Source organism: Orbicella franksi, chromosome 7 (genome assembly GCF_964199315.1).
Source record: "Orbicella franksi chromosome 7, jaOrbFran1.1, whole genome shotgun sequence".
Lineage (NCBI taxonomy): Eukaryota > Metazoa > Cnidaria > Anthozoa > Scleractinia > Merulinidae > Orbicella > Orbicella franksi.
In genome coordinates this window covers 3,056,904-3,076,452 of record NC_138151.1, presented here as the reverse complement: position 1 = coordinate 3,076,452, position 19,549 = coordinate 3,056,904, and the positions used below count along the sequence as shown (strand labels likewise).

Below are 19,549 nucleotides of genomic sequence, written 5' to 3'. Positions count from 1 at the left end.
GCAAAACATACAATTACAAATACATCTAGTTTTACATCTAGTTTGGTGTAGTTTACGAGCTTTACTGCGCCTTTCAATAACATGCGGACTCTAAAATTCAAAGTTCAATCGACAAATACGTATTTCGCAACCGCCAATCAAATGTTCGGCGGCTCCTCCTAGCTTCCAACTACTGCCGAACACTGTTTCTTTGTCTGAACTGTGCTGCAGTAGTCGGAAGCTGGGAGGAGCCGCCGAACATTTGATTGACGGTAGCGAAAAATGCATTGTCGGTTGAGCTTTGAATTTTAAGAGTCCGCATGTTATTGAAAGGCGCAGAAATGACGCTAAATGAAATCTCCAAAAAAGTGAAAAATTATTCCCGCAAAAGTCGTTGATTCACAAATCACGCGTAAGTAAATGCATATTTCACGGATCACGAAAAAGTCGAAAACCAGTTCCCCGAGGACAGAAAAATATAGATTCACGAAGCACAGAAAAAATAAATCCTCATTCACGCTTCACGGAAAAGCAAAAACGCCTATTCACGCGTCACGAAAAAAAGTATAGGGGACCCGCGGGGAATAAAAATCAATTATAATCAACGGAAAGAGGCTTGTTTCACAAGGACTTGTTCACTGTGGAGTAGGGTGTACATCGTGACTTGACAGATAAACATTTACCATGTTCATGTTCCGTTAAGTCAGTGTAAAGCCCGGGGTCACCACAAGATAATCAAAGATATAAAGTTTAATTCATGCTAATTCACCTTATTTATAGTCGAGAACAGTTCAACTGGAAACGGATAGTGAGACACCGCGGAAATACGTTTTTTGACGTCACCGTAACTGGTCAGTGGTCACCACCATCAGGCTGTGCTGTCCTTCGATCGATCAGTTCTCCGAGATCAGTATTTTGGTTCGTTTTAAGGTCGAAAATATCCTTGATACTTCTCGTTATTGGTGAGTTTGACGTCCTTAAATGGGTTTTTAATACTCAAACAATGTTCCGGTAATGAATAGGGGTACAGGGGAGTCATTTTGTGTGGAGTAATGTGTAGTTTGCTGACTCGAGCCTGGATCGTGTTGCTTCAGTCGCCCTCGCCTCAGAATTGTCGAAAACAACGATGGACACGATGGGTATCCAGCAAAGCAGAAGATTGGTTCTGTATGAAGCTTTTGCAAGGATTTTGAAGACTAGTTGGATTGCAAGTGTAATTTGCATGAAGTGGTTAAGGTACATGTAAGTCGGGACCGTTTTATTCACACTCACTTTGCGCCGACATGTGGTGCTTGTTCATTTAGACTATATTTCGCAACGCGTCAAAGAAACTTAGATAAGAATTTGTCTTTAAAGACTGGCTTGATTGGCGTTTCTATCACCTTTCTGACTTTCTGCGCCTTTTGGAACAGGTGAAATAATTTTTTTGTACCTGCCGTTTGCTGTCAGAATAAAACATTTGTTCATTTCATTCACAAGATATTTCTCTATCATTAAAGATTGTTTAAGCCTACATTTATATATAATGGTGGCGTTTGCGAAGGGAGTAGAGATCGAAAATATTGTGATTTGTTGGCCGCAGCGAACGCTGGAAATACTGAAAACATTCAAGACCGCTCAATATGTTCGGTTCATAGATCATTTTTCCTCGCTTGAGGTCTTTTTTGTTTACATCGATTACATGTTGATAGTACATGGAAATTTTCAAGACCGTTTCCTTGTACATGTATGCACAGGTAACTAAATATTTTAAAATGCCCAAACACCTGAATTTGTTTACACGAAACCGCTTCCACTTATGGGATGTGGTCAAGTTTCACAACTTTGGATGCTGAAAAGACATTCAACATTTCAGAGAGGCAGTAATCAACTCTTCAATGAAACCCACTAGTTTATTTTGTTTACTCAGTCATTTGAAGCTTTTCGATTTCTATTTCCCTATCTTATATGTGCAGTGTATCAACTGATATAAATAATTGACTGTTGTTGTTTTTCCTTTCATTTAATTTAATTCAGATGAGCTTTGCTCAATCACTACAAAATAATTTTTACATTGTATGTGCTTAATGAATCAGACATGTACATATCACGTGCTTTGAATCAATATGACATTAATTATGATCCCGTTAGTCATAATATTGTATCATCCTCCCTTCTGTAAGATTCTTAACTTGTAACCACTTTATTACAAGACATTATAGCACCTGATGGCAATAAATTATATAATTATATGTATTTATTTTTTTTCCTGTGATATTTGGCTAACAAGTGGGTTTGTTTATGCCACTGTGTCTCTGAATTGGCTTACTGTCGTCTACAAACCATTGGTAATATATCTTCGCTACATCCAACTCAGATACTAGACACAAAAGCATGTATTAAAGAACAGATACATTTCTTACAAATTAATATTTATTGCATTTAGTTCATCACTTAAGTTCTACAACATTGCTTTTCTCCGGTGAGAAATTTTGTGCAAAGTCTGAAGTTGTAAGTTGCAAAAACAAGTTCTGTCAATAATTGCGAATCACTTAAAATCAGGCTTTGGTACTGTAAACTGAATGGCGGAAAGCAAAGAAATTAGAAATTGTCTCAAATACACAAGTGATAAAAGAGATAAACTTGACTGAAATCTACAGACTCCTTTTTTTAGGTTTAGGGTTAAGGTTAGGCCTAAGGGACAAGGTGGGAGGTGCGGTGGCCTTGTGATTAGTGCGCTCAGCAATGGATCGAGCAGTCCGTGTTTGAGCCCTTGTCAAGGACACTGTGTTGTGTTTTTGGGCAAGACACTTTTACTCTCACGGTGCCTCACTCCACAAAGGTGTACATATGGGTACTGGTGAATATAATGCTGGGGGTAACCCTGTGATCGACTAGCATCCTATCCGGCAGGGGGTAGTAGAAATACTCCTAGTCGGTTCATGCTACAGAACCCGAGATAAGCCTGGCCTGATGGGCCACTTGGCTCTATGCAGACTTTACCTTTTACTTAGGGACAAGGTACTGCATCAAGCGGGGGAAGAGACAGCGGAGTCAGAACCTCCCACTTCCCATACCTCTATCTCTTGACTCCCACCCTTGTTCGTCCTGCTCCTGCCCCCTGTAAATTAAGAGACTCAAAACACATCTTAGTCATTTAGCTGCACACCCCTTGGGCATTTCCTTTTCCTTCGTTTTCAGCCTTGCTACTCTTACCCATGTCTTTCAAGTGAATGACCTATGACGTAACCACTGTCAAAGGGTTTCATTTTGGACCTCATTTTGAGCCCAAGGGTGAATTTTTCTTTGCCTGTCAGCCTAGAAGTCTCTAAAGACACTAAATGAAAGTCCAGTAACATTTTCAGTTCTTGTTTTTGAAAGTATTTGAAGCCTTAATGAATGACAAAAATTAGCATTTTGCATTTCTCTCCGGATTCTTGCCCCATATTCTCCCGGGCTCCTGCCCCCTGCCTCTCCCCACCATCAACAGATGGCTGAATGTTCAGGAGAGGAGTTGCCATATGGAGAGCATTGGTCACTGTTCTCTCGGTGTTTTTACGGCACTGATGTTGTGGAAATCATCCATGGACAGTTTCTAAAAGGATTTATAACATAACTAAAGCAAAGCGCGCGCTCTGATTGGTTAATTTAGCGTCTACTATTTGCCCATGGGTGTATGCTGCTGACGTGTGTGCTGATGTTTACAAAGCAAATCTTTTGACAGACATTGTTTCCAAAGTAATGGTCGACGTTCTTTTGCCAGAAATGCGAAATTGTCTTCACAGTTGTCTGAAGATGGAACTTTGTCGAGTTACTGGTGTGCAGTCAGTTGTCATGAATAAATTTTGGCGCGCTTGTTTTCTCTTGTCATGTAAGGCTACATGAACATTTTTGTGTGATGTAGCTCAATTAAAGGACTTCTGTCGTTCCAATGTCTCAATGTTATGTTATAAAACAAATGGTAAACGCCATAGCGTGCACTATTGAGTTATGGATGCACTTGGGAGGTTTGCTAAGCACTCAAGAAGCTAGAGTCGCACTTGGCTATCGCCTCGTGCGACTCTTACGCTTCTTTCGTGCTTAGCAACCTCCCGTGTGCATCCATAACTCAATAGTGCACGCTTTGGCGTTAAACATTTGTTAATTTTGCTGAGCCAAAATAGAAAAAAATGTACAATAGAAGAAGTTTTCTATTGGGAAATCCAGATAATAGTAATATGTAAACAATTAATCTTAGAAAGTTATGCAGAGTCTCAGGCTCTAAGGTAATGTGGTCAGACATTATCTGGGTGGCCTTTCAATCAGAAGATTGCTGTGTGAATACAGGGGGGATAGCCTATCTATAACTAAAAATGAAATTCATTTATTGAGTTTTAATTGGAAGTTGTTATTACCCAGATCTTATGGTAATTTCATTGTCTTGCAATAACATATGCATGTATTTTTAATTACCCTTTTAACAGCTTTGTATTCCATGTCTTCTGCCATCTTAAGATAATCAGATGTCATGTACTTCTTGTGGTTTTTTCTAATAGCTAAATAACTTTTTTTCTAAACTCTAATAGCTATGCAACTAGTTTAAAATAATTTTCACACTTTAGAGAAGCTAAAAGCAAAATACAGAACTGCAACAATTCGAAATTATGACGAGAAACAAAGAAACAATAATAAACATGAAAATTTAAAATTTTATTTTCGCCAGCCTCAAGCTTACTGAAGTACAGTATAATTAAAATTGGATATTTTATGATAAAACATACCTCGGTGAATTCTTCCCCGAGTTGAGGCCAGATTTTGAACCCTTTTTGGGATTCAGTCCTACACTTGTTACACCAACATGTCCAAGATTTATACGAAGCACTGCTTCGATTTCGGCCAACTTCGTCCATAATTTGGTGATACCGAGTGGAGACAGGATGACCGTGTTTACTTACGCGAGTGCCCCCAATCGAACAAGTGGACGAACACGAGCTTGTCTTCCCGACGAATTTGATCGAAATGCCGTTGACATACCGATTCACACGGTTCAAGCCCATCAATTCAACAAACTTGAGAAGTTGATGTCCTCATAACACCGCTACAGCAACACAAAAGCTGCTTAGTTTTAGTCTTAGCGCACATCGTAACGTAAATTGCCACTGGCTCGCCCCTTGCGAGCATGAACTTTCACGAAACAACAACAATTTCACACCGTGTGCAAGTTCAGTTTGGCTTTGGCACAATATATAATATTAACTGAGAACTATCCAACAAATGAGCGGAGTTTAAAAGCTAAGTTTACAGTGTGCGCTCTAAGTTTTGTATCTTTTTCACTGTCGACAAGACTCGCTGCGATAACACTGTAAAACTTGCAGGCATTTTGTAGTTTTGTTAAGGTGTACCGCTGACCAGCAAAATACTGTATCGCGCCCCAAAAAACGTATTTCCGCGGTGTCGGATAGTGACATGCGACTGCGTGATCACATGACGGACTGGCTTGTAAAGCTGAAGTTTTGCCAAGTTGGATAGAGTTGTGATTCCATTGCACGCCAGACACACTCCAGTTCATCATGTACCTGACAGTTTTATCATCTGCGATTCTGCTGTGTAGTTTCGACGCTGCCTTCAGCTCAGCTCAACCAAGGCATCCGCGAGCCAGTGGCCAGTGTCGCAGCTTTGTTGATGGCCCGCTTGGTTTCTGCTCGGCGATAGGTGGATACAATACTACATTCCAGTATCCGGACATCGTGACTGATTCAGTGCTAGAAAAAGTAGCCAACAGGCTCCGTAGATATTTTTCTACTTTGAACAAGTGTTCAAAGGTTGGATTAGTTGAATCGTTGTATTGCTCATTTGCTATTCCTTACTGCTCTGGAGGACAACGTGTATATCCTTGCAAACGAGTTTGCAGCGAGTTTTTGAAGCAATGCGAGGAAACGCTCCCTCCAACGTTCTTGGACTATATTATCGCGAATTGTCACGTTCTCCCAAATGAACTAGCGAGCAGTGGCAAGTGCTTTGAGCCACCTAACTTCTCCACCAACGAGAGCATCAAAGGTGAGAACAAAATATTACCTTGATTATTTGAGAAACCGTTAAGTATAAGTTAATTAAATTTTCGTTGGTAAATACAAAAATGTATTTCTTTTATAAGCGCTGTAACCGGATAACGAATTTGATGCATATTTCCAGTATTTCTGAGTTTGTCGATAGGATAAACATATTAAATTTTGTTGGCAAATATTCAAAATTTGTATATTAGTCGCCCTGGGTTCTTAAACGGTCAAATTTTCTCAAATTAAAACTGAAAGTTCAAAAACGTTAGCCATTTAAAATGCTTTTGTGTTTCTTGCGAAAAATATCAGGTTTATTACAATAAATCTGGGTCAGTATTTTGTTTTAGCTTACCTGACGGAATGCGATGAGCTTGAGTGCACAAGCTGAGTCATGTTATCTTTTGTTTCTTTATTTCAATTCGATCTGATGAATTGTTTCGCTCTATCGATTATATGACAGGTACTCAATACGCACAAATAATATCGCAAAACGCAGTCTAAAATCACCGCGACGTTATTCATGGAGCAGGGCCAACGGCTTTGACATGCTTGTGAAAACAAAAGTAAACTGTTCCAGGGAGTAGAAGTGAGGTAGAACGACGAGTGATATGCACTCTTGTTCAAACGTGTTTGCGTGTTTGCGACCGCACATGATGGTGGAGAGATACGCCAACAGAAATATAACTACTACAACTACTACTACTACTACGAGTAGTAGGACGAGGACGAGGACGAGGGCGACTGCTACCCCAATCAGGAAACTAACTCTTAAACTGAATTTAAGGCGCAAAGGCAGTTTTAAAACCGCTGTATCCGTAGAAAGTCCAGCATCCTGTAACATTTGAAACACTGAGTAAAATTATCAGATTAAACGAGACTTACCTGTAAGTTGAAGTTTGATCAAGATTCTATCTTGTCATCAGTCCGGAACGAAGGAGTCACATGAGAAGCGCATGCGCGTTGCTGATCAGTATTCAACGTGAGTGGTGCAGGAGAAAATAGGAACGAAGGACATGGGAGGGGGGGTACATAAGGGCATGTGACTCCTTCGTTCCGGACTGATGACAAGATAGAATCTTGATCAAACTTCAACTTACAGGTAAGTCTCGTTTAATCTGATAATTCTACCTTGTCATCAGTCTACGTCACTACGGAGTCACATGAGACTTCAAAGTCCTGCATCACGAGCAACTCATAACAGTGAACAAACTTTATTCCCAAACAAGGAAAAAGAAAATACAGTTTCACAGATCAAAGTGTGTCTGGATTCAGCAGCACGGAGCCAAAATTAGCTGAGGCAGTGACGACAGGCTTATCATAAAACTTCGCAAAAGTACTAGAATTAGACCACCCTGCACTCTTCATGATGTCTGCTAGGCTTAAACCTTTGGCCTTACAACTGGACGTTGATGCAGCTCTGCTGCTATGAGCAGAGTATTTGTTAATGTCAATCCCGGCTGACTCTAACACTTGCTTAACCCATCTGGAGATGGTATCTTTGGATACCGGTTTAAATGGTTTAACATAACTTATCAGTAACTGTGAGTGCTCCTCTCGCAACTGTTTTGTGCGCTGTAAGTATTTCTTAAGATGCTCAACCACACAAAGTTTCTTGTCACTTTGGAAAGAAATTAAATCAATGGGTGCTAGATGTCGCCCAGGCTTACTCTGTTTCAGTTTCTCACAAATAGTTATTCTGTAGCGGTCATCCATTTCTTGGATGTAATTAACATCAAACTTATGTATAGTCTGTCCACGCTGTCCCGTAGTGAGACAGAGTAACATAGTCAAATTTAGAGTAAGCTGCTTAAGAGATAAGGATCTCAAGGGTGCAGCAGCTCTCAAATAATCTAACACAATATTAACGTCCCAAATTTCAGTATATTTGGGCAAAGCTGGTTTTAACTCAAAAATCCCTTTCATGCAGCGAGCTACTAACGGGTGCTCTCCGAATTTTACTCCGTCTTCCAAAACAAATATTGAAGAGAGCGCAGAACGTGCGGTGTTTACAGCACTGTATCCTAAGCCTGATTTGTAAAGAAAAACGAGAAATTCAATGCCATTTGTCACTCCAGGCTGAAAAACATTGATGCTATTGTCCTGACAGTATTGATTCCATTTGCTAAGGTAAGTGTGGTATTGCTTGGAGGTGCCTTCCCTCCATGAAGCCATTAGCACATCTTTTGCCGCAGGTGATAAAGCATACTTGTTTAGTCCCTCCCTGATAAGTGACACACGAGGAGATTCAGCTTGTGCCAGATTGGATGATTTTCCTTGGGATGGCTTGGCAGCTGGAGTAGGTCTTTCCTGGCTTTTAGATACACTGGTTTCTGTTTGAGTAGCTGGAGAGCTGTTGGGTACCATGGTTGTGTGGGCCAATCTGGCAACACACAAATCCCCTGTGCTCCCTCGGTCATCAACTTGTTCAGCACTGTTGGAATAACACTAAACGGAGGAAAAGCATAAAAATTAAGGTTGGACCAACTCAGGCTAAACGCATCGATGGCAATAGCCTCGGGGTCTGGTCTGTAAGACACATAATCTGGGAACTGGTGATTTATACGAGAGGCAAACAAATCTATATCAGGTTTGAAGTCTAGCCTCTCAAGAGCACAAATTAGTGATGCCTTGTCAAGCCTCCATTCAGATTCTCTTTGGTTTCTTCTGGATTCAAAATCTGCAATAAGATTTTGTTTTCCAGGAATATGTGCAGCACTAAGCCAGATCTTGCGATCTATACACCACTCCCAGATCTCCTTAGCGACCGAATTGCAAGAATCTGAGTGGCTTGTTCCCATGTGATTAATCACATTAACTGCTGTAGTGTTGTCACACATTATTCTGATATGTGTGTTGCTCTTGTCTTTAGCAAAGGTTTGGAGCCCCAACAAAATAGCCAACATTTCCAGATAGTTGATGTGGTGTTTAGACTCTGCATGGGACCAATTTCCTCCCGAGGACACCCCTGCAGATTCTGCCCCCCAACCCATAAGGGAAGCATCTGTTGTTATTTGATGCTGGGGTTGTGGGTGGTTGATTACATTGTACATGTCTCCCACATGTTGAATCCACCACTGTAATTCAGATTTAGCATGAGGGGACAAAGACATCAAGTCATCAAAGTTACCCTTTGTTCTAATAAGGGCCTGGGATTTATCTTTTTCCAGGTATCGGTAGTAAAGAGCTCCATACATCACCCCAGGGAAGCTAGCAACTATTTTCCCAATAACACTTGCTACTTCCCTAATAGAAGGGGAAGAGTTTTCTAATAACTCAGTACAGACATTTTGTAAACTAGTGGCTTTCTCACTGGTCAGTTGTATTGTCATTTCTACTGAGTCTATTACAAACCCTAGGATAGTAAGCACTTGTGTGGGTATGAAAGTAGACTTCTCTGGATGCACAACCAAGCCTAATTTGTCCAGCAAGACGGTAGTGTCTATAACATTTTGGACACATTTCTCATAGGTTTGCCCTTGCAGGTAAAGGTCATCAAGATGTGCCACAGCTATGTGTCCTTGTTTGTGTAGAGTAGACAGAGGGGGCTTAAGAATTTTAATGAATATACGGGGAGCACACGACAACCCATTAGGAAGGCAGGTAAATTCATATAACTCCCCCTCCCAGATAAAGCGTAAAAACTTTCGATCTGAAGATCGAATGGGGACAGAGTAATAGGCATCTTTCATGTCAACAGAAGCCATATAACAATTTTGGGTAACTAGTTTTGTTATGGTAGAAAGTGAATCCATTTTAAAATGATAATGACTAACTGACTCATTAAACCTTTTGAGATTTAGTATGAGTCGATAAGTCTCATCCTTCTTCGGACGAAGGAATACATTGGACAAAATTTGCCCAGATACAGGTGACACCTTTGTGATGACACGTTTCTCAAGTAATTTATGCACTTCTTGACAAACAATGGGATATTCATGTTCTGAGAAGATTTGCTTAGGTAACTTGTGTTGAACAGGGGTGGCAGTACACTCAATTGCTGCTCCCAACACATCCGATAATAGGATTTTGTCATTAGTAAGGGTCCTCCAAGCTGCAAAATGAGCAGCCACCTGCCCAGCCTGAAATGTATTGCATAACATTTGTAAATAATTCACCAGGTTGGGCAAGAAATTTCCAAAGCCCCTTACCCTGTTCTTTATTTGAAGCAATTGTTCCATTATTTCTTGTCGGTGGTTGGTGATTTTTTCTTGTTGTAGTGCCGGTTTTGGCCTTTCCATAAAAAATCTCTTCTAGGACCTTTAGAATGATGGGCATATTGTTTTGAACTTTGCTGTTTGCCTTTGAAGAGACCATTCTTAGATGAGGATGTAAAGGAATGGCTAATTTTGCTCGCTTCTTTGGCATCTCGCAATTGCTTCGCCAAGTCGTCCCCAAAAAGGTATTGGCTAGTGATGGGCACTTCAGCCGAGCAAATAGCAGAGTACTCCGCTTTCATTGATGGTTTGATTTCATCTCTTCGCAGCTGGGCCAACTGCGTATTTACATGTCCCAGCATTGCAATGGTGTCAACTTGTTTAGCCATTATTTTGTTGTTTTCTAAACCAGAGGGATTTTGAATAAGCACATTGGTCATTTGTAACGTCGCAAAAGTGATTTTGCGGATAACCTGCTGCAAATTTGAGATCTTCAGGTCTGTTTTCTTTTTCTTGGCATTTAATTGGCTCCATATCTCGGGGTTGACTTTTATACCCTTTATGTCAGAGCAGTTCTGAGGCTGTTTATATTTGTCTGAGAAACTTTTAATTTTGTCAGAAGACAGCTTCTTGCCCCATCGTTTTAGTGCAATATCAGCCAGCTCTTGCTGGATTTTGTCGCCGGTGGCGTCATCCTCGTCAAGGCTGTTAGCAAAGTCTTGAAGGAGCTTTGTCTCCTTGGCGGGAATTTCCCGCTCTTTTTGGCCGGTGGCCTTTGAACACTCGGTGAGCATTTTAATGTCATCTGCGTCGTCCAGATCATCACTACCGTGAAGACTAATATTATCATCCGAGAGACTAGTATGACGCCGTCGTTTGTGGGAGTTTTCTTCAGACTCAGAGTCTGAATTATCCGATACGGCGGATGTTGACTGTCGCTTTAAGCCCTGTGGGCGTTCGTCAGGGACTGGCTTTTCACACAATTTAGCTAAAAGACTAGCCATTTTCCCCATGTTGCTGTTTATGTTATCTAGAGATAACGCAAGATCTCGGTTATTGAGATTAGGTGAATCTACCATGCTTGGAGAGCCGTCGGAGGTGCCCGACGCTTCTGTGTTTTCATTAGACATTTTGGAAAGGAATCGCTCGAGCTGTAGAAGAAAAAGTACAATAAGTATCCAATTTTAGCCTTACCTTCCTCTCCAGGTATGTAAAAGGTGGAAAAACCCGGCGATGGTTTAGATGGTTTGCAAAGATTAAAGGATTAAAAATACTCACAGCGTGAAACTGCCAGCGAAACGCAAAGCACACTGATCAGCAACGCGCATGCGCTTCTCATGTGACTCTGTAGTGACGTAGACTGATGACAAGGTAGAATTATGTAACAACACGAACTTCAAGCGCCTGTGTATAATAATATAGTTAGGAAACATTAACAGAATGAGCGGAGGCGGTAGAAAGCATTTGTTCTTGCAAGACCACTGCGTTTGCGTCTTTGAAAGACGGCATAGTTGCAAATGTCTGTTACCCGCTCGTACCCTTTAGGAATGACTGGCTTTGAAACGCTTAGATGTCAGTAAAGTTATACACCCTTTGACTTCTGTTGTGAAACGTGCTTACGTATAATTCGAAATAACTTCAAGAAGGTTGGCTTATGTTACCGACAATGAAAGAAAGAATTATCTAGGGAAATTGTGCGCGCAAATTTGGTTTTGAACATCCTGTGACGTAGAGGAATATGTGACTTTTGGGTGTAATTTACGGAGTTGTTAATCGGATTAGCCCGAGTGAAATCATGCAATAGAAAATACAATAGGATCTTAGAAAACCACAAATAAGTATTAAGAATATAATGGCTTTATGTAGTTTAGCTGTGTGTTTCCGTTGTAATAACCAATAAATAGAATCGCTATCCTGTAACTGACAGAATGAATAGGGATCGATTGAATGTAGAACGTGTGGATCGTAAATAAACGTAAGAAAACAGAACGATACAGTCCGATTGATTGCTGAACCAGCGGAACGCAGAGATTCCCTTAACGCTGTGGAGAATTCTGCAACAACTTCTCCATTATCACATCTCTGACCCCCGAGGTCATCGTCGCATCTGGTCAGTGAGTTCTGAACTGACTCAGTCTGTATTGTTGTTCTTTTCTATAGGTCCACTGGAACGAGGCTGTCAAGAACTGGTAATCCCCGCATGTAAGAACCTTGGTATATCGAGCCACACCCTCATAACAGTTGAAAACCAGAAACATTGGTATCTCCACGCCTACGATAAGCATTACAATGAGAAGAACCCGCAGACAGACTTCCCTCCAGTTTTTCTAAAAACGTTAGAGAAGTATCCTAAGTGCAAGGAGAACCTTAAGAAGCTGTATTGTGGGGAGTATTTTCCACCGTGCTTTCCCGACGAGGGTGAAGGACATTACTCCATTTGTAGGTCGGTTTGCGATGACATTGTCAGGGACTGTCCGGAGTTTTTCAGGTAATTTAATAGGATTTTAAGAAAACCACGACGGCAACGGCAACGGGAATAACGTTAAACAAAAGGTTTCATAAGCAGAACAATGGCTGCGAACGTGCGTTATAACTCTTGGTACCTAGTTTCTTTGCCGTCCACTGCAAAACAACAACGTAAAATGACCAAATTCTGCGTTGTCTGGAAACCTTAAACCACGACGGCTATTTATTTTATTTTTATTTCAAATGTTTCGCCCTGCCCCAGATTCAGTTTTGCGGTAGTTTTAATACTGAGAACAAAGTAAATGACTTAAGAGTATCGCGAGATACCTAGGTAAAATATAAGATCATTTTTTATTCGACGTTGTCCTTGGCGTCGCGTCTTGGTTTCTTAAACTCCCTAATCCCCCAAGAATACGCGGAAATACTAGGCAAACAAAATAATTGCTGTCTGCATCGGAGGTGCTCCTTTTCCCCGCGGCAAAATGCCATTTGTGGGCTGCGCCAACTGGATATCGGCCTACAGGAAGCCATCATATATGTGCAACAACTTTGCACCCGGCCATGCGCACTAGGTCGATTTTCAACACTCATGCCGCCACACGTCGCAACAGCGTGGCCAGACGCGCGCAACATGTTGCGCCCAACAATGTTGCGATATGTTGTGCTGAAATGTTGTGATCGTTTGGCCGGAGCTTGCAAATGCTGGGCCAACAATGTTGCGATATTTTGTGTTGATATGTTGGAATCGTTTGGTCGGGGCTTAAAGTCGTTTTCCTTTGTTCCTTAAGCCCCGGCCAAACGATCGCAATATGTCAACGCAACATATTGCAACATTGTTGGGCGCAACATGTCGCGTACGTTTGGCCACCGTGTTGCGATGTGTTGCGAAATTTTGGGCGTTGTTGGCTCAAGTTTGAAAATGGTCAAATTTGAGCCAACAACACCCAACATGTCGCAACACATCGCAACACGGTGGCCAAACGTACGCAACATGTTGCGCCCAACAATGTTGCAATATGTTGCGTTGGCATGTTGCGATCGTTTGGCCGGGGCTTCAAATTTGAAAAGGGGCAATTTTTCATGCAACATTTGTGGATGTTGTATGATCTATGTTGTAGTCGTTTGGCCAGGTTCGTGCAACAATGTTGCGCACTAGTTCGATTTTCAACACCCAACATGTCGCAACACGTCGCAACAGGGTGGCCAAACGCGCTCAACATGTTGCGTCCAACGATGTTCCGATATGTTGCGTTCAAATGTTGCGATCGTTTGGCCGGAGCTTGCAAATGTTGGAAGAACAATGTTGCGATATGTTGTGTTGACATATTAATTGCGAACGTATGGCCGGGGCTTAAGCGTCAAAGCTATCACGAAATTGAACCTCGGACAGGGCGAAACATTTGAAATAAAAAAAAAAAAAAATTAGCCGACGTGGTTCACGTTCTCCGGACAACGCAGAATTTGGTCATTTCACGTTGTTGTTTTGCCGAGGACGGCAGAGAAAATAATGTACCAAGAGTTATAACGCACATGCACGGCCACTGTGCCGCTCATTAAACCTTTTGTTTAGCGACGTTTCCGTCGCCGTTGCCGTCGTGGTTTTCTTAAACTGACTAAAATAACTCATTGTAGACTGCAAACCACACACCGCAAGCTTAATCATAACAGGTCTATTATTGACATTTGCAGGGATGATTTTGTGAATGCTGAATACTGTGCGTTACTTGGAAATGGAAAGACTAGTCATGGATATTGCAAGCGTGCTGAGTGGCCCCGACCCTTCTTCTATGCTCATTACTTGCAAGGTAATTAGTTTGAGCAAAGTTGTCTAAATACATCTAGGAAGAAAGTCACTCTAAAGCGAGTTAATACATCATGTGTCAAATAAGTAAACAAGTAAGCTTGTCAAGAAGTAAGTGCGTAGGCAAGCAAGGAAGTAAAAAACTGCATATGCAAAGCCTTATACACGGTGCACGCATGTTTCGGTGCGGTTGTACAGTTACAACACACCATGGAATAAAAAAAAGGATCCCTGATGAATCTATGGAAGGTGTGCAGGCCTTCGCTTTACTGGTGTGGGGTAAACATTTTTCGCTTCCCTTATTTGAGAAAGGAAGGGTATGCTTTTACGCCAACCGCCTCCCATCTCCATCTTATAACCTTATTATATGTTCATCACAATCATTACTGTTTTAGTTTTAGTTTAAAAAAGCTTTTACAACACGCGTGTATTTATTGTCATGCAAATAAAGCTAGTTGTTGTTGTTGTTGTTCTGCTTGCACCTTTAAAAATTACAGTATTTTTTAAGAGGAAGCTACATCAACATTAGTTGGTTTTAATGCATGTTCTCTCTCCTGGTCGAATGGAAATGCTGGGGGTCTTTTTTGGAAGAAAACGGGCGAAATCGGAGTACCCGGAGAAAAACCACGGAACAAGGCGAGAACAATCAACACACTCAACCCACTTACGACCCCGGACCACATTGGTGGGACGCGATCGCTCTCTTCACTGCGCTAACCCTACGCCTCATGGAGCAGTGAACTTCTGGACCGATCACATTTGCTATTGCTGTATCCATTAGCTAGAAGTTTCTCCCATTTTAATTCGATTACCTCTGGTTCGGCTCCTGGTTCAGTTTCTGGTTCCGTTCCTTTTGTTACAACATCCATCAACTGCATGATTTTTCAAGAAAAAAAGCCTGCGGATCTCATTGCAGAGGTGTCAATAGCAGCGTTCGTAAGCTGCCATTGTTTTATTATCTTAGCAGCTGTTATTGTCTCAGGGCTATAGGAGCATTGTTTCTGTTTTTTGTTCTATTGTCCCCTTGAAGGGTATCAGACAGTTTATGTGAGACCTTACGAGAGCCCTTCATTGGCAACTTCCAGGATTTGCAACATCTAACAATGAAACGGTTTCCCTCCAAAAGTCTGTGTTACGTTGCTCTTGATTGTTGAATCAACGACTGCAATCAGTTGCACTTGCATTTACCTATATCTTTGTTGCTATAAGACAATGCACTTAAGGACTGGCCCCTCAGGAAACCAGAAAATACTGTTCTTCCCGAATTTCGAGGTTGGAGAATTTTCGTGATTCTCGAGAAACAAAATTGGCTGTTTCCCTCTAAACTGGTCATAAAGTATTTAACATTTGACTGCAAGTGCTACCAGACCAACCACAACAATTACAATTCAGTTAGAGTGACTAAATCCAATTATTTCATTTCAGACAAAGAAAGGCCCACTACTGAGGTGCCGTCAAAAGAAAGGAAGGGTATGCTTTTACGCCAACCGCCTCCCATCTCCATCTTATAACCTTATGTTATGTTCATCACAATCATTACTGTTTTAGTTTTAGTTTAAAAAAGCTTTTACAACACGCGTGTATTTATTGTCATGCAAATAAAGCTAGTTGTTGTTGTTGTTGTTCTGCTTACACCTTTAAAAATTACAGTATCTTTTAAGAGGAAGCTACATCAACATTAGTTGGTTTTAATGCATGTTCTCTCTCCTGGTCGAATGGAAATGCTGGGGGTCTTTTTTGGAAGAAAACGGGCGAAATCGCAGTACCCGGAGAAAAACCACGGAACAAGGCGAGAACAATCAACACACTCAACCCACTTACGACCCCGGACCACATTGGTGGGACGCGATCGCTCTCTTCACTGCGCTAACCCTACGCCTCATGGAGCAGTGAACTTCTGGACCGATCACATTTGCTATTGCTGTATCCATTAGCTAGAAGTTTCTCCCATTTTAATTCGATTACCTCTGGTTCGGCTCCTGGTTCAGTTTCTGGTTCCGTTCCTTTTGTTACAACATCCATCAACTGCATGATTTTTCAAGAAAAAAGCCTGCGGATCTCATTGCAGAGGTGTCAATAGCAGCATTCGTAAGCTGCCATTGTTTTATTATCTTAGCAGCTGTTATTGTCTCAGGGCTATAGGGGCATTGTTTCTGTTGTTTGTTCTATTGTCCCCTTGAAGGGTATCAGACAGTTTATGTGAGACCTTACGAGAGCCCTTCATTGGCAACTTCCAGGATTTGCAACATCTAACAATGAAAACGGTTTCCCTCCAAAAGTCTGTGTTACGTTGCTCTTGATTGTTGAATCGACGACTGCAGTCAGTTGCACTTGCATTTACTTATATCTTTGTTGCTATAAGACAATCCACTTAAGGACTGGCCCCTCAGGAAACCAGAAAATACTGTTCTTCCCGAATTTCGAGGTTGAAGAATTTTCGTGATTCTCGAGAACGAAAATTGACTGTTTCCCTCTAAACTGGTCATAAGGTATTTAACATTTGACTTCAAGTGCCATGATGCTAACGACATCAATGAATGAATGAATGAATGAATGAATGAATGACTTTATTTAAGTGTCAATGGTATTTAGCTTAAAGAAAAACTAATTGGGGACACTATCTAAATATTAAAATATACCTTAGCTACCTAAAGTTAAAATTATTTACAATTTAATTCGAAACAAAAACCCTTAATAGATGAATAAAATCAGGACCTTAGCTATATATAAAGTTAAAATTGTTTTCAATTCAATTGGAAACAAAAACCCTTACAATGTAGTTAGAGTGACTAACTCCAATTATTTCATTTCAGACAAAGACAGGCCCACTACTGGGGTGCCGTCAAAACCCACTGAAGCTGTTAAAGTGCGGGTCATTGTGGTGTCAGTGGGGGTAGCTCTCGTCAGTGTGGGCTTCGTAGTGCTGGTCGCAATCTGTTTGAAGCGGCGACTGAATTATGTTCTACGGTTTGCTTACAGAAAACTAGAAGTGGACATGTCGCTTCTGGAAACAGCAGCAGACCTTTAAAGACCCACCACACCATGGGTGAAGATTGTCAAAACGAAAAAAAAAAAATAGATTAGAAATTATCATTAGAAGATGCTCATGTAAGGGAGAGTAGCTCTCTAAGATCATTCTTTCTTGTAGAGTAACAGTAGAACTCTAATAACGCGGACCTCTCACAATTGCCGTCATCAGTTTGACAAATAGATTCCATGTTGCCGTGCATCTGTTGAGTAATTGATCACAGATGACGTCAACATGTGGTAAGAACAGAAAAGTGGCACACGAGGCGATAGCCGAGTGGGTCGCTAATGTTGTTACCACATTTTCACGTCTATTACTGAACAAGACGTACGGCAACATGGAATATACTTGTTTATATAATAAACAAACAACAACAGCAATACACAAAGCAATAACAATAATACTAATGACGACAAATATGCATCTGCCGTCTAATTGATCATAAGTAAGAACTAAAGCCCCGACCAAACGATCGCAACATTTCAACGAAACATATCGTAACATTGTTGGGAGCAACATACTACACGTTGCGCGCGTCTGGCCACTCTGTTGCGACGTATTGTGACAATTGGGTGTTGCTGGCTCAAATATGACCATTTTCAAACTTGAGATAACAACACACAGCATGTCGCAACACGCGCAACAGGTGGCCAAACGTGCGCAGCATGTTGCGCCCAACAATGTTGCGTTGAAATGTTACGATCGTTTGGTCGTGTCTTGAGCAAAATTCGAGAATAATTCGACATATTATACAAGGATTATTTTCTTAGTAGAACTGTCTTTCTCCATAAGGACGCTAAACGTGTAGTTTCAGTGTAATGCTATACAGTAGACCATCCTAAGAGGAACTCTTATTAGAATGTGCATTAAGGAAGTATTTTGGACAAATCTTTACCGACAGCAATCAGTAACAACAGGATAAAACTATTGCCAACAGTGATTTTTCTGATTTGTTTTGACTTTCTTTATAGATAAGAAAAAAACCGTTTGGAAGTAAACTGACATCAAAGACGAGCTCTTGATCTGATGAGCAATAAATTAGGGACCTTACGCAAAACACGACGGCAACGGCAACGAGAACGTCACCAAACAAAAGGTTTAATGAGCAGAACAATGGCTGTGTACGTGCAATATAATTCTTGGTACATTTCTTTGCCGTCCTCTGCAAATCAACAACTTGAAATGACCAGTTTCAAATTTGAAAGGACCCACTACGACTAATTTTTCGTATTTCTATTTGAAACTGAACGCATTCGTAGCATATCCAGCAGGGCCAAGTTTTAATACCGACAAACACATTGAATAGATCTACGTAAATGCGAAATTCCAAAGTAAAATATAAACACACTTTTTGATAGGCGTCGTCCTAGCCTTCGCCGTCGTATATCTGCAAGGTCCCTAATATTGTAAGAAAGACTCCCTGAATCAGAGTTTTGATCTGTACCAAACTTGAAGACATATCATATCCTGTGAACCAGAAGGTAACTGCATGGATGGTGAGGGTTTATATCCGGGTCAGCTCTAATTTCCAGTTTTCTTTTGCTAGCACGGGTCGTCAGTGGACAAATTGGCTTTAGGCAGAAGAAAGAGAGAGAAACAGGGTGAAGGGGAGGGGGTGTCATAATCAGGATTCAACAACAGCAACAACAATCAAACAAACAAAAAAATTTATATTTCACCCGGACCTTTTGTTTCACCTATTTCCACGGTATAGCATGCAAAAGGGGCTTCTTACGCAAGGACTTTTTTTTACTGTCGTACAGTGGGGGCTGGGTGTATAACGTGACGTGACAGATGGTCAGAGTCAGTGCGTCAGTGTATTAAAAGCCCGAGGTCATCACAACATAAACAAAGGAAATTTAATTCATGCTAATTTGCACTGTTTATATCTGAGAAGAGTTCAACTGAAAACAGATAGTGACAAGCGACTGACTTGATCACACAACTGGTTTGCAAACGGGCGAAAAAGTTGTGATTCCATTGCACGCCAGACACACTCAAGTACATCATGTACCTGATAGTTTTATCATCTGCGATTCTGCTGTGTAGTTTTGACGCTGCCTTCAGCTCAGCTCAACTGCGGCATCCGCGAGCCAGTGACCTGTGT

General features: G+C 41.2%; 2 protein-coding genes across 3 annotated transcripts; one reads left to right on the top strand and one right to left on the bottom strand.

Annotated features, from left to right (window-relative positions):
• Nucleotides 1-3,395: 3,395 nt before the first annotated feature.
• On the top strand, nucleotides 3,396-19,429 carry LOC145493260 (uncharacterized). Of its 2 annotated transcripts, XM_081472684.1 has the most exons (5): nucleotides 3,397-5,994; nucleotides 12,308-12,635; nucleotides 14,303-14,418; nucleotides 15,840-15,884; nucleotides 17,228-19,426. In XM_081472684.1, exons 1-5 carry the CDS (start codon nucleotides 5,508-5,510, stop codon nucleotides 17,440-17,442), a joined length of 1,191 nt encoding a protein of 396 aa, XP_081328810.1. In that variant the 5' UTR covers nucleotides 3,397-5,507; the 3' UTR covers nucleotides 17,443-19,426. The 2 variants fall into 2 exon arrangements, with proteins under 2 accessions (XP_081328811.1, XP_081328810.1); XM_081472685.1 differs by lacking the exon at nucleotides 15,840-15,884 and having other exon boundaries at nucleotides 3,396-5,994; nucleotides 17,228-19,429.
• Nucleotides 8,353-11,529, bottom strand: LOC145493266 (uncharacterized). Its single transcript, XM_081472691.1, has 3 exons — nucleotides 11,426-11,529; nucleotides 10,142-11,298; nucleotides 8,353-8,438 (listed from the first exon to the last, which is right to left on the bottom strand). The coding sequence occupies exon 2, from the start codon at nucleotides 11,275-11,277 to the stop codon at nucleotides 10,171-10,173; it is 1,107 nt and encodes a 368-aa protein (XP_081328817.1). The 5' UTR covers nucleotides 11,278-11,298; nucleotides 11,426-11,529; the 3' UTR covers nucleotides 8,353-8,438; nucleotides 10,142-10,170.
• Nucleotides 19,430-19,549: the final 120 nt, after the last annotated feature.